The sequence below is a fragment of the Patiria miniata genome, unplaced genomic scaffold (genome assembly GCF_015706575.1).
Source record: "Patiria miniata isolate m_02_andy unplaced genomic scaffold, ASM1570657v1 HiC_scaffold_7, whole genome shotgun sequence".
NCBI lineage: Eukaryota > Metazoa > Echinodermata > Asteroidea > Valvatida > Asterinidae > Patiria > Patiria miniata.
In genome coordinates, this window is record NW_024037074.1 from 16,705,242 (window position 1) to 16,719,373 (window position 14,132).

Consider the following 14,132-nt stretch of genomic DNA (forward strand, 5'->3'; position numbering starts at 1 on the left):
ACACCACTGGGACATTAAAAAAAAATCTCACGGGCCTGACTCCCCCCCCCTCCCCCCCCCCCCCACAAACAAATCCTGGATCCACCCCAGCCCAATGCCAAAACCATTCTGCATGCTATTGCACAAAGCTAGCAAAATGCTTTCGCTTCGAATTCTATCATGAGGGCCCCTTCAATTTCAAAAACAATGTGATACCTATTATTCGTCAGTTGCTTTGTGCCACCCCACAGCATAAGCCCAAAGTAGTTACATTGTACATAAGAATCCATTTCACACCTAAGTATTTGTTGAAATATAGATTTATTGATAACCATTCCAAAACAGTTCTGTGAGTAAATATATAAACACGTTTTCCCTTCTTTTTTTTTTTAGTTGATTAAGAGAGGTATTCAAGCAAAAACATTATAACATTAAAGGATTATAACTATACATATATCTCTTAAAGTAAGAAAAAAAATACTAAATTTAATTGACAATTTTAAAAAGGCCACTTTTCATTTGTATCTTCTTCAGTCGAATACAAGCTTCAACACACCTCACGTTTTGCACCAAGCACAAAGCTATATTTTCATTTTTTTCCCCTTTGAACACAATTCATATGAGACAAAACATAAAAAAAAAAAAAAAGAACACAATGAACGTAATTTGCTCTTCCATTTTTTTAGGTGAAAATTGTTTGAATTTGAAGATTTAAAAAAATCCACTTTGGTTTTTAAACACTGACAAAAGTTTGGATTTGTTGCGCCAAATTCGTGGGTTATTTCCCACACAAAATTGGATTCATCTTAAGGTTCTCTTGATGGCATTTCTTACTAAATGTTTTGGTTGGCATAAAATGTTTTTGTCAAGTTATTTGTTAATTTCATGTCGACTAAAACAAAAGGGGATGACTTTGAATAACCGAATACATTTTTGACTCCAAACAACAGTGTGTTCTTGTTTTTTCTTTTCTTTGCCTTCCTTTTCAGAAAAATTCTACAAACTCAAATCTTGGAGGTTGGGTGTTGAAACAATATATATATATATCAAGCATGATTATTTGTTTGCAATTTAAAATGACTCCTCTGGCTATCTATCTGTGAGACCTTAACAAAAGCTATTACAGTGAAATCTTGACAAGTCAAAGTCTGGTAACACGACTGTTAAGTCAAACAAAGAATCCATTGCCTTCAGTAGTATAACAATGATATACGAACCCTGCTTAACTCAAAAGTCTAAAAGTCAAATTTTGAACCTGCTCCCTTGAGGTTTGACTTATCAAGATTTCACGGTAGATATTAACCCTTACCCTACTTGACCCTCCAACGCATGCCAATATGTGCCTCAAGAAAATCTCCTATGTTTTTTGCATGGCCCTCCAATATCTGCCATGTCATTTCAAGGGTAACTGGACAGGCACTCCAATACATGCCACAGAGAACAATGAGAGTCCTCTGATTACAAAGTGAGTGCCCCCAGCTGGTCAGTATCAGGCACCCTCCAGGGCCTCCAACTCCTGCCAATTGGAGCCTTCACTGTCAAGATAGTTTATCTGCCAATATACTGTAGCTGGAGGGCATTGGCATAACCAACTGACATGCAGTAAACTACCCTCAGAGAGTAAGGGTTAAGGGGGTTGTTGAAATTTAAGGTTGGGTGACACTAAGCCAAAAATTACTTGTTAGCCACAGCATTTTTACAAAATGCGTCTAAAAGTGTTCAAAAGCCCAACCTCCAGCCCTTGCTTTTTAAACTCTTCGCACGATGACGCCACGCCCAATGACCGACTTCCACGGCCAGTCAATCCCTTGAAAAAACCTGAATGCATCCACCATCATGTAAAAATGGCTCATGCAGAAATATAACAATACAAAATTGTAAAGAAAAATACTTACATAAAACATAACAGCTGAATACTTAGGATAACGTTAAAAAAAAAAAAAACCAAAGAGAGAGAATATAAAACAAAAACTGAACCATGCACAGAAGATATACCGATAACCTCAAAACGTGTATCCTAATACATGATAATATTGTGAAGCACATACATTTGTTTCACTTTAAAGTCACTCGTCATTAATATTCTATTTACACTGTAACAAATAATTTGTTCATTTACTCTTCTGCTTTAATAAAAAATACATCCATTTTATTATTATCTGCAATATTATCATTTTTTTATTTTATTATAACACCATCTGGATAAATCCATTCTGCAGATTCCAGAATAACCCGTTTTATTTTTACTTTTCTTTATCGGCACTATCAATCGGATCATTTCAAATGAGCCAAATTTCAAGGAGCTTCTGAACATTAAATGAGTGTGAGGCGCTCTGGCAAATGGGGATGATTCTTTTAGATGTTCAGGTTTATTGATATTTGTAATCTTTGATATGTCTACTGCATGTGTTTTCAAGAAATAGTATTTTTTTTAAAAAGTGAAATAAAAGTGTTTTTAAGGAAAAACAACTTGCATCTTTCATTTTCACAACTACAAAACTTGAAAACCTTTGAAGGCCTTTTTCTCAGTATTTTACTTTTGTGACGTGTCGATAAATGTAAACTTTCAACAACCATGACTTGTCCATGAATGTCCGATCGAAGTGCAACAAACGGTACTGTACGGAGAATTTTGTTCTTTTTCCTAATACCTGCAAACCCTCATTTCGACCTCTGCTCAGTTTTGTCTAATTTTGCCAGAACGCCTCATATATTCTCAGGAAATAAAAGTAGCTGGTAACCAGTCACGACCAATATGAATCCCATGATATCTTGCCTGGTAACCTGTCTCTGCTCAGGGAATTTGTGTTCAAGAAGCTCCGTGAAAATTTGATCCCATCACACACAGTAAGAATTGGCACTCCATACTTCCATTAAATCACTTCAACTTCAGTTGACTCTGCGGTGTAGAACCCCGACTACCCATCCATAGGCTTACTGTATGGATCCATGACACTGACTAATTAATGCCGACGAAAAATTCTCATTACGAGTCGTTTCATGTTCGTAGGACGACAAAGACATGCACAGATTAATACGGTTAAGAGGTAGATGTCATTTTTTTTTAAGAACCCCTAAAACAAAAAATTAACCAAACAAAAAATTACGTAACGAAAACAAAAATCCCAATATGACCTTGAACTACCTATACATGTATAATTGAAAAGTATGTATTATTGATGTCCTGGACGAGCTAAATTGAATACCGAGGTAATGTTGCTTCCTAACTGAGCATGAAACATGACGACAATGTGTTTCAAATGTTCCATTTGAAACCACTTCAATTAACCTTCTTAAAAACTAATCACGAGTGATTCAGAATCCGAAACTATAAGCAACCAAAATCAAAACTTTAAAAAATAAACCAATATTCCAGCCAATCAAAATGCTGGGATAAAATTGGGAGTTACAGTGCTCCGAGTGTATGATTGAAGACGATTAAAGTATGGTGTTCTTATAAAATACATTATACCATGATGAAGTTTGTTGTTTATATACAGTAAAAAAACTTTCAAGTCGACTCTCCGTCTGTTGTTATAAACTGATTCAATATTGAAAAAAAAATTGTAAAAAACCTCAAGTTTGCAGTCTCTTGGCAAAGTTTGGGGACGTTAGTTTGTTTTGTTTGGACGCATTGTTTGAGTTCAAAACCGGATACTAAACTTGACAATGCCGGGATAACATTACATATCAATACTGTGGAATATATAAATATCTGATTGCATGAATTATTCACTGAAATCGGGTATAAGGAGATCCTTCATTGTCAAAAGCAGCTACAAATGATGATGCAGCAAAAAAATAATGCAGCAGACATTATGAAATAATTATGCAAGAAAAATATGGTTTTAAAGAATCAGTATTCAATTAATAGCAGAAATCAAAATAAACAACGAAAGTTTAAAAATTGTTTTTACTTCTGCGTTAGAAGTAGACATGGCAATGAAAAATATTTTTGTTCAGTTAAGGTTAAACCTTAGCATACATGGGGATCTGAATAATAATTAATAATAAATCATTATTCTGAATGAAGTATATCATCAAAAATTATACAAATGAAAACAATTAAAATAAACAAAATTTTAAGAAAAATCTGGGAAGACGTGTCAACAATTATTCTATAATACATTTCAAAGTCTCTCTTATTTATAATTGATCATTTTCTCTTTTTTCCCCTTTCTTTTTGTTACTTTGCAAGAAATGTTCAATTTCAACATGACCATGTATTAAATGCCAATGATCTGATTGGTTAAAAAAAAAAACCAAAACACCCAAAATCTGGTCAACTATAATGAGCTAACACAATATATTAAACCCCCGCAACAAAAAGTCTCCTTTAGGAACTTTTGTGGTGGCGAGCTGACAGTTTTACCTAAAAATCTTGATTAGTATATAAGATTTCCTGTGCCATTTGTGTTTTTAATGACATTTCAATTAACGCTTAAAAAAACATAACAAAAAAGTTTTTAAAAAAATTTCAGTTTCAGAACGAAATGCTTGGCTCGCAAAACCAAAGCTTTCTGCAGCAATCTTAATAATGCAGCAATTGAAGTTTTTTTTTCTATTCAGCGATTTTAAAACCAATTTTCTTCTTTTTACTTCATAAAAGGCTTAAAAGCTCAGCAGGTAAATGAAAACAGGAAAATAATTACACAATCAGTTTTATATTTACAACTTTTTTTCTCTGTGAGAACTTGCCCCATCCATAGTTCTGTTCAAAATCTTTTCATGGGAAGTTGACAAATTCAAATTTTGCCCTTCAGTACAGAATTGAAAGGGTTGTTGGACATGATTCTAATTCTGTCTAGGAGTCTAAGATTTCTGTCTAAGATTTCTCTGTCGAATCAACTCCAAATTTCTTCAGGAAAAAAAAAAACAGTGGGGGAAAAAAGGAGGGCAAACCTTCCAACATTAAACATGACGATTTATCATGATTCTCTGAATTAGTTTGGAATCAATTCTACTAAATTCTGGTACAGATTCGGTCACGAAAACACACAGCACCAAAGACTAATAGACCTCTTACATGGTATGTCCTCCCTGACGAATACTTAAACGAGTGCTTGGACAGTTTGGGGCAGTATATGGAAAAATACTTTTGTGAACACAGCCAAAAAAAGAAGCCATGTTGGGGAAAAGTAAATCTTGTTTTAACAGAACGTTTCCTCCAAAAAAAGGCAAAGAAATATATTTTCCCCCTTATTTCATCATCATTAACATTCATCTCTCTAAAAGACTGAATTACTATATATTTTTTTCTCCATGACAATTTTTTTTTTTTTTCTTTTTAATGTTCATCGGGGGAAATATATAATTATTATCAACATACTGTGAACACACAAAAAAAATGTTAACAGCATCAGTGACATTAAACTGAATTCAAATATACCTGATATCATATATTATATAGATATACATACATACATTAAATTATTCCAAATTGATCTTTTGTTTTACGAACAACTATGAATCTGAGTTACAGAATAACAAGGCCTACATGTTCTACTCTTTTGTTTCTGTTCTTCATTTTAAGATGAAAATATAAGAATTTTTCATCTTGTCCCGAATGCATTTCTGAGAGGTGGTATGTTTTTGCTAATTTTCATTTTTTTTTTGGAGATATAAAAAAATTATTTTTGACAACACAATTAAAATTACAATAAAAAATTAAATAAATTCAGAAACATTTCTGAAGTCTTGTTCCGAAAAATCATTTTGAGGCATAATGACTCTGTTCTTCTATGAAGATTTTGTTTGTTTGTTTTTTTCTTTTCATATTCAAAACTCAAAAATGGAGGGAAATTTTGTCTTGCGTTAGTGCTACTTTTATTCTACATGATTGAGATTTCCCCCGACAAGGCACTGTTGTGTTTACATATGAATATTTATGTCTTAAGAAATACTTCTGTTTATATTTACAAAGTCCTAAGACATATTTCTCATTTTCTTTGATGGGAAATTTTCAGAATACCAATCAAGCAGATTTATCTTTTTTTGTGACGAACGAAAATCATGAGGTTTACTCGTTTGATTCCAGTTTATATAAAATGCTGAGGTGGGGAATAAACTTTGTGACTGAAAATCTTGAAATTACTTCCTTGAAATTCCTTTCTCCCTCAACCTTAGATCCTCCCACCGTCTCCCTCGATTACTCCCATCACTCCACACATTGAGCACATCTTAAAATATATACCTACTTGCAGCCTTTTAAGACTGCATATCATGGTATTTACAATAACGAGGTGTGTACAAGATTTCAGTTTACAATACAGTATTCAGGTGCAAGACTGTATACGCACTCGGACCTGCTGCCTAAAGGAGTCCGCTCGCAAGTACCCCCTCTATGGTGAAAAAGAGACAGGGCAAGCCTACAAAAGGACCACTGGGCCATCTTGCCTCTTGTACGCTGGTACACACGCGCCTTACGTAAATGGTGAACAGTGGAGGTGAACCAGCCAAGTGTCCTTGTCATTTTGTTAGGTAACATACCGCCCTCGTTTGTTCAGGCACAGTGTCCATTAGGAACAGTGGCTTGGATGTTATAGAGCCCTGCTTGGTGGCTCCGCAGCACTGGACAGACCTGATCTGGTACAGGTTTCTCTTGTCACGAGACAAACCCATGAGGTCCAGGTGTTTGATAAACTACAAATATATATACTGTGTGTGACGGTATTTAAGATATATAATGCATACGTAATATGTACAATCCCTGACTGTGAAGACAATGCTGGACCCGTCTCAAGAATGGGGCGTGGATCAGACCTCACTTTGAATGTGTATACCTACCCCGTCAAAATCAGTCCAATTTGGGCGATTCACAATGCAGTGCGCCACCAAGAGTTTGCCACGGAGTGTCCATTTTTCAAGTTTACGGTCGACAAAACGCGGTCCATTTGAATGAAAGTCAGTAGACAACTTGAGCTAATTTTGTTATAGATTGGGGCATAGCATTCTGCCGGCTCATAAAAAAACCCACCATATTGATTAAAAGGGAAAAAAAGGGCGAACATATATTCGAATCATACGCTTACGAAACTACTGACCAGAAAAAACAAACAATTTTAAATGTCCCGCGCTGCGAATTTGTTGACCATCTCCCACAATGCACTGGGAAAAATGAACTCTCTGTGGCAAACTCTTGGTGGTGCACTGAATTGTGAATCGCCCGAATTCACTAGGGCTGTTTGAATTTGGGCGGTTTGAAACACTCCCCCTTCCCTCCCCCCCCCCCAAAAAAAGATTCAGGACAGTTGTGTGTGGTTAGTATTACTACACCCGAACTATAGGTTGAGCTTTTCTCCACTGCAGTTGAGACGGTCCCAACTATCGTTGTGACCATCCCAAGTGCAGTTTAAACCGATGCCATAGTTGGGACTTAACAGGATCATACGCACTCTAGTGAGGTCACAATACTTTCAAAATGTTTCTTTCGACTATCTATTTCTGTTGTTGACGGTGATATCAGGTCAGCATACAGACCGACCTCTGATGGTTGGTTCTAAAGAGTGACCTTGGTGAAGCGACGACGTTTGACACTGACAGAACAAACTACGATCGAATCAGTGATGACCTTGATCAGTTTGAAGATGACCTTGATCACTGTGGTGATGACCTTTGGTCACAGAAATATGACCTATATTGCTGTGGTAATGACCTTGATCACTGCAGCAATGACCTTGATCACCGTAGCGATGACCTTGTTCGCCGCAGCAACGGCACTGAACTACGCACCGATGACCTTGATCACTACAGCGATGATTTTGATTGCTATGAAGATGACCCTGATCGCTGCAGTAGTGACCCCTCTCTGACCCTGGTCACCATGGCAATGACCCCAATCACTGTCAACCAATACCGCATATGAATGAGCTTTCACGGTTTGACTACAAAGTAAATGGAAATGTAAGCTACCAAAACTGCCTGTTAAATAAATGGCCTGGTCCAGTATGGGAGAGTGAGGTAGTCTCAATTTGCACCACTATTAAAAGTACCCCTCTATTCCCCCCCCCTCCCCCCCCAAAAAAGGTCCATATGATTACAATTGATCAGGGTCATTGCAAACACAAACTCATCCTTCATGTCACAATCTACATTCCCAACTCCAAAAGTGCATTGCTCCCTGAGATGGAGGTTGATAAAAATTAAAAAAAAAGATTCCCCAAATCTTGTCGGTCGGGTCTAGCAATGCCGTCCACTGCATTCAATGAAAAAGTCCTGCTGGCTATAAAACACAAAGGTCCTGATGACATTGATCTAGATACCGGTATTACCTCCGAACTAGAAAACAGCAGTGAAATATCCAGGAATTATGCCGGTTAATGAATTTTGGGGCAAACTCCTGTTACCCCTATAACAAATACGTGGTCGAACTACATTAGTGAATGCATACAATGTATTTTTTTTCTCCCAGAGATCAGGGTGTAATTGTTTTTGTTTTGTACTCTGTTTAGTCTTTTATGGCACAAATACCCTCCTGGACTCGTCTAACATTGAAAATATTCCAATGTTTCATTTTTTTTTTACAGAGGTATCTTGAATAGAACAACCCTGAGGTTAACATTCATCTGAGTGTACTTAGCTGAGGTCAAACTTAGCTGAGGTTTTTTTCACCAAAAAAAATCCGTCAGCGATCTCAAACTTGTTGAACACCTATGTTGTACTCCCGGAGGACTTTCTCGATGAAATCGGGGCTGGTCTCCGCCGAGAACTCCACGTCTCCGATCAGACCGCTGTCACCGCTGGTACTCTCCCTCAACGGTGTCCAGCGGCACGAGGAGCCGGTGCCGTCCTCCGATGCGGACTCGGTCAGCGAGGTGCTGCACGCCGGCAGGCCGTGCCTCATCGGTGGGAGTTCCACTCCGCTGTCGGATGTGCTAGGCAGAGTATGTCTGTTCTGTTGTTGCTGCTGCTGTTGTTTGTTCACCTGAGGCAGCTCACCATGCTCATCGGCGCTGAGTGTTTCTGGGGCCGGAAACTCACGGGGCTGGCGAAGACTGAGCAGCGGTGACTCACAATGGACCTAAACGACGACAGCAAAATAAACATTATGAGATCATCTGGCTCTCTTAAATTTGACTAGCATGGAATAAAGTGGCATCAATTCCACAAAACTGCTCAGTTGAAAATATTACAACACCAAATTTTGTGTTCAGCGCAAAGATTCTGCTGAGAACACGTCACAAACAACATGCATCATCGTCACATTCCCAACTTTCACTCGGAAGACATGCATCATCGTCACATTCCCAACTTTCACTCGGAAAGGCAAATAAAATTTATAAACTTTAAAATATGGGTTGGGTTTATAAAGTTTTAATGATAGCTTTAAAATTCCTGGATTTTCCAGGATTTTTCCGTGACTGGGGGAACCGTAGGATTCTGCTGATAGTTTTTACCTGGCCATTAGGTTGTCTGGTGGGTACTTCCCCAGGCAGCATGGGACTAAATGACGTCATTGCCATCTCCACACTATTGCTTCGCGACAGACGTGACACAGGCACTCGCCGGCCGTTGTGCCCGCTATGGCCCGACATTCTGGCCGCCATCTTCTTCTTATGAGTGTTGTGGTACCTCCTAATTTATTGGAAAAGATATAAAAATTAGTTTTGAAAGGACATATTGTGCATGACGGTAACCCATATCCTGAAAATAGGCTTGAATGTGTTCTTTTTGTTTTGGTTATAACTGCATAAAGGAACTGGAGTTTAAAGGGAAGACACATCATTTGCAAACATCAAAAACCGAAATGATCAAATTATCACGAAATACCTTACTGAATTGTTAGGGACTGATGGTCTAAAGCATCCTTTAAAATTGTGGCTCCTGGTGTGCTGACATTTTCAAGAAAAAGTGTATTTTTCCAGCGCTGGTCGGCCGACCAGCGTTGGAGAAAACTGGCTATTTTCAGTAACATTTCCTGATTTTTCATATTAAGTTATTCTGACATTTCTTTGCAATTGATTACACACCTGTGAAGGGGTACAATCCTGCTAGACTGATTCTCTGACCTTACAAATCCCCAAAGTGTATTAATTGCTCCGTTTCATCTTAAGTGGGGTCAGGGAGCCAGACTACAAGAACATGATAGGTTTTCTTGGTTTTTCCAGCATCTACAAGCCCAACACGTGAAACAAGTCAGTTTAACAATATTTTCTATAACATACTAATCTTCCAAATCCATTTATTGCTTAAAATTGCAGCAAAAGCAAATGTTGTACATTCATTTTAATCGATCAAAATTTATAAGTACTGACATTGCTGCAACTTTTAAAAGAAAAACTAGTTAATGACTGCATTGCGAAACACCAAACACCAAACATGCAAAAAATCAAATCTTGGAAGTTGCTGTTGAGGTTGTTTACAAAGGTCCGCACGATAATACTACCGCATCGATGCATCAATACAGCAAGATACAAGTGTGTGCGGTGAGCTTTATAGCTTTACAGTGTAAAGTACAGCTTTCGCGAGCGTCATAAATGTGAAGTATGTTTTGTTTTCCCATGTGGCCTGGTTTTCATTTTGAAAATTCCCCATAAATGACTTCAAAACCTTTCTCTTTCATTGTCTGAGAAGTAACTAAGTGATTTGTAAAGTTGGTTACGGGTACCCGATCCCATAATCTGGAACCGGTTCCTGACATTAACGGTCGGGTACTCGGGTACCCAGTTCCGACGCACAGCCCTAGCGATGGGTAGAAAGCCCACTGTCTAAGAGAAGACTTACTTGTATCGGATACCAGCCAACACCGTGCAGAAAACAATGCACAGGGTACCGAGGAGGATCCCAATGAACAATCCCTTCTCGGTGGCGCTGGGTTCGTCGGGATTGTTACTGGTTCCTGAAGCACAAATTAAAAAAAAAAGCCTATTAACCCTAGCTCCCTAGCATGATTTACTAGGAACCAAACCCATCCTGGCAATGTGAATATGTGCTTAGCAGGTATTAAACAAGTACATTTAAGACCGGCTAGGGGCCTGGTTTTAAACGTAGATAATGGCCCGAGTCGAACCCGCCCAGCACATATTTATTCCCTCACGAGTGAAAACATTTAACCAAAATTCTCGCAGAAACACCACAGTCAGATGAATGAAATAAAAATCCACTGACCTGTGTTGACGTCCAAGTTGGTTTCCCGAGGAGTCTTGACCTCCAACACAGTGGACGGTTTGCCTTCCCCGACGGACGTGCAGGCACGCAGGAAGAAGTAATACCTGGTGTCACTAGTCAGGTTCCTGATGGTTGATGAGGTCACGGTACCTGATGAGGAATAGGGGGAAAAGGTTACCAAACGGTGTAGCAGGTTTTCGATAGACTTTTCGTCGGTGGGCACTTTTTGCCGACCATGCGTTGGCAAAACTATGAAAGGTCAACGTTGCAAAAAGAAAGAAGAGTTTATTAATATTCCCAAAAATATCATTGAATTGTTAAAAATAAATACAACATAATCAACAAACGCTACGAAAGACTCTATAATTTTTGACTTGTTTTTGACTTTTTGACAGAAATGTATTTATGAATGGGAAGAAATATGCACTTGGCCGGTTTTAACCAAGTACGTTTAAGTGGCTTGGGACCTGGTCGCTGATAACGGCCCGAGCCGAACATTAACATCATCCAGACCCAATTTTAAATGTATTTGTTTAAAATCGGCCAAGCACATATTTATTCCCTTATTAAAGTTGGGTACGCTTGCAACTTTGCACCTAAAGTGATGTGGAGAAATCGGGCGGGGGGGGGGGGGGGGGGGCACGTTACCTTTCTTGCGTGTCCTATTCCAGTGCAGATCCTCTTGCCCGTCGGCCTGCTGGGTGTAGGGTAAATACATGATGTTGTAGGCCTGGATCACACCGTTGGGGTTCAGTGGGGGACGCCACTCCATGCTGACTGTGTGGGGGTCCAAGGGCTTGGCAATGAAATCCACTGGCGCCGAGGGGACTGTAAGATGCCGCAGGACAGAAATAAAAGCTTGGATAGGAATTTGTAGTATAAATATTCCTGGTGTGCATTACCGGGGGGGGGGGGGGGGGGGGGGGGGGAGCTGACATCCTTTTGTAGATGTTGCATTTGTTCAAGATTTTTTTTAAGGATCTACAAGCATTAGAATTAATAACTTTTGCATGCAGAAATACACATTCAAGATTGAAATGGGCTTTTTTGGGGGAGCACATGGAGAAAGAAGATGGATTTAAAGCCGGAGTCCATCATTTGCAGCTATCCAAAAAAGTAACTGGCGTAATTATTGTTGAAAAACATACTTGGTTGAAAGATAGTAAGGGGACTAAACTCCCTGTGAAATTATTCTTTCTGGCAAGCTCTCATTTTGAAGAAATCAACGAAAGAAGGCCTTTCCAACGGTGCGTCTTAAGAAGCACCGTAGGAAAATTTAAATTAGTAGTTCGTTTTGTTATTCGGCGCAGCGCGTGCAAGCATTGGCACGACGCACAGGCGCGCGCGGTTGCTATGATTCGTCGGATCAGTGCGCGACATCGCGTAAAACTGCAATTCAAAATAATGCAAAACATGATTTAGCAAACTTTTGATTTGAACTTAAGATCCTAGAATGCTGTTTTTCTCGGAATATACAGCTGAAGCTGAGCTGAAACTTCATCAGGTTAGTTGTTCAGTATCCTTCATTAGATTTTGAACACTTTTGTTGCTTCAAATGAACAAAATGCACAAATTACAAAAGATGGACTATGCCTTTAAGGTCAAGTGTTGCCAAAGTATTCTTACCATCTTCTTGGGTTCTGCAGTAGACCAAGTCACTGAATTGACTTACGATCCCTGTCTGGTGGATGCGCACTTGCAACGCGTAGATGGTGAAGGGTTTCAAGTCGTCCAATACAACATATGTATTAGTACTGAAGCATTGGATAAAAGGCAGAAGGACATCAGATGTGAAACAACAATGAATGCAAGACTTTAAAAATCAAAACTTAGCAGGGCCATACGATGTCACTTTTGAAATGCAATCCTTGAAAATGCTCTTTTGTGTTCCCTTTTACCTTGTTTTCAATTTTCGTTTTGCCATTTTCAAGAAAGCTTTGGTGCCATTTTAGTATTTATGCTAATGCAAATTTCCATATTCATGATCAAAAGTGTGATGTCATTTCAGGCAGAAACCTCCATTTTACAGCTCTTTCAGCACCACAAGTTGCCCGATTTTTTTGGAAATTTTGCTGTTTTTAAATTTTCTTTTCTTTGGCGATTCGTCATTGTGTCAGTACATGGCAGTAAGCCAGTGAGCAAACTTTTCTCAGAGATGTTTTTCAATAAGCCCATTTTTGGGTTCACAATTTGAACACAAAAACCCCTAAACTGAAGAGTGCCTTCCTGAAATGACATCACAGCAACAGCGCCCTCAGTTGTCCGGAAAAGCATGGAATCTTTTTGAATGTTTAAAGAAGTGCACTTTTCAAATAAATAAAAATTAACCAAAAAGGGATGTCAAATAGTGTTCATACATTTAAGATGAGGAGAAAGTTACACAGAATATGTTCCTAAGAAAAATTCATTGCATGGACCCTTTCAAACCTTCAACATTCCCTTCTCTGTTTGAATTTCTTTCCCCTAGCACTTTCTGAATTCTCAAAGCTGAGAGTAGCAGCGATAGCCAACCTGTAAACATCCTTGGAACCGTCTTTCCGTCTGTCGGAGTTCTGGAAGTACACCACCTTGTAGTAGGCCCGGGAAACGCCCTGGACAGGCTCCCAGTTTAGCTGGATACTCGTGGAGGACAGGGAAGTGGCTCTTACATTTTCCGGGGGTGGATACGTCGATCCTTGAAGTGAAAAAAAAAATTAAGTATGAATCCAGATTACCATTCATGTGCTGGTGCTTTATCCCATTATATCGCTTAGCAAATTTTGGGGACTTAGCAAAAATCAGCTGGGGACCAGTTACAAACATATTAAACCTGTGCCTTTTTTGGTTGGTAACCTGATATCACTAAGCAAATAGTTTCTGTGCTTACCAAATTTTCGTGCTAAGTAGCTCCAGAAATTGGCCACTGAGGGGTATCATTTAGAGGCGAAATATCTGCTCACTGAGCAAAAACAGTTAAGCAGAGGCCTGTTGGGGGGCGGGAGGGGAGGGGGAGGGGGAATAGATTGAATGAGTCACAGATGGGAGATTAATGGTGTTTACCGACTCAC

The 14,132-nt window shown here is 38.9% G+C and overlaps 1 protein-coding gene across 1 annotated transcript in view; it reads right to left on the reverse strand.

The window, feature by feature from the left end:
* Positions 1-8,075: 8,075 nt before the first annotated feature.
* The window catches only part of LOC119745393 (protogenin B-like), a 37,509-nt gene continuing 31,452 nt past the window's right edge, over positions 8,076-14,132 (reverse strand). The window contains exons 13-19 of the mRNA XM_038221713.1: positions 13,597-13,759; positions 12,712-12,839; positions 11,734-11,913; positions 11,086-11,235; positions 10,702-10,816; positions 9,375-9,552; positions 8,076-8,998 (exon numbers count right to left, since the gene is read on the reverse strand). Coding sequence (XP_038077641.1) covers positions 8,612-8,998; positions 9,375-9,552; positions 10,702-10,816; positions 11,086-11,235; positions 11,734-11,913; positions 12,712-12,839; positions 13,597-13,759 — 1,301 coding nt within the window. The 3' untranslated portion in view covers positions 8,076-8,611. The remainder of the gene's footprint in view (positions 8,999-9,374; positions 9,553-10,701; positions 10,817-11,085; positions 11,236-11,733; positions 11,914-12,711; positions 12,840-13,596; positions 13,760-14,132) is intronic.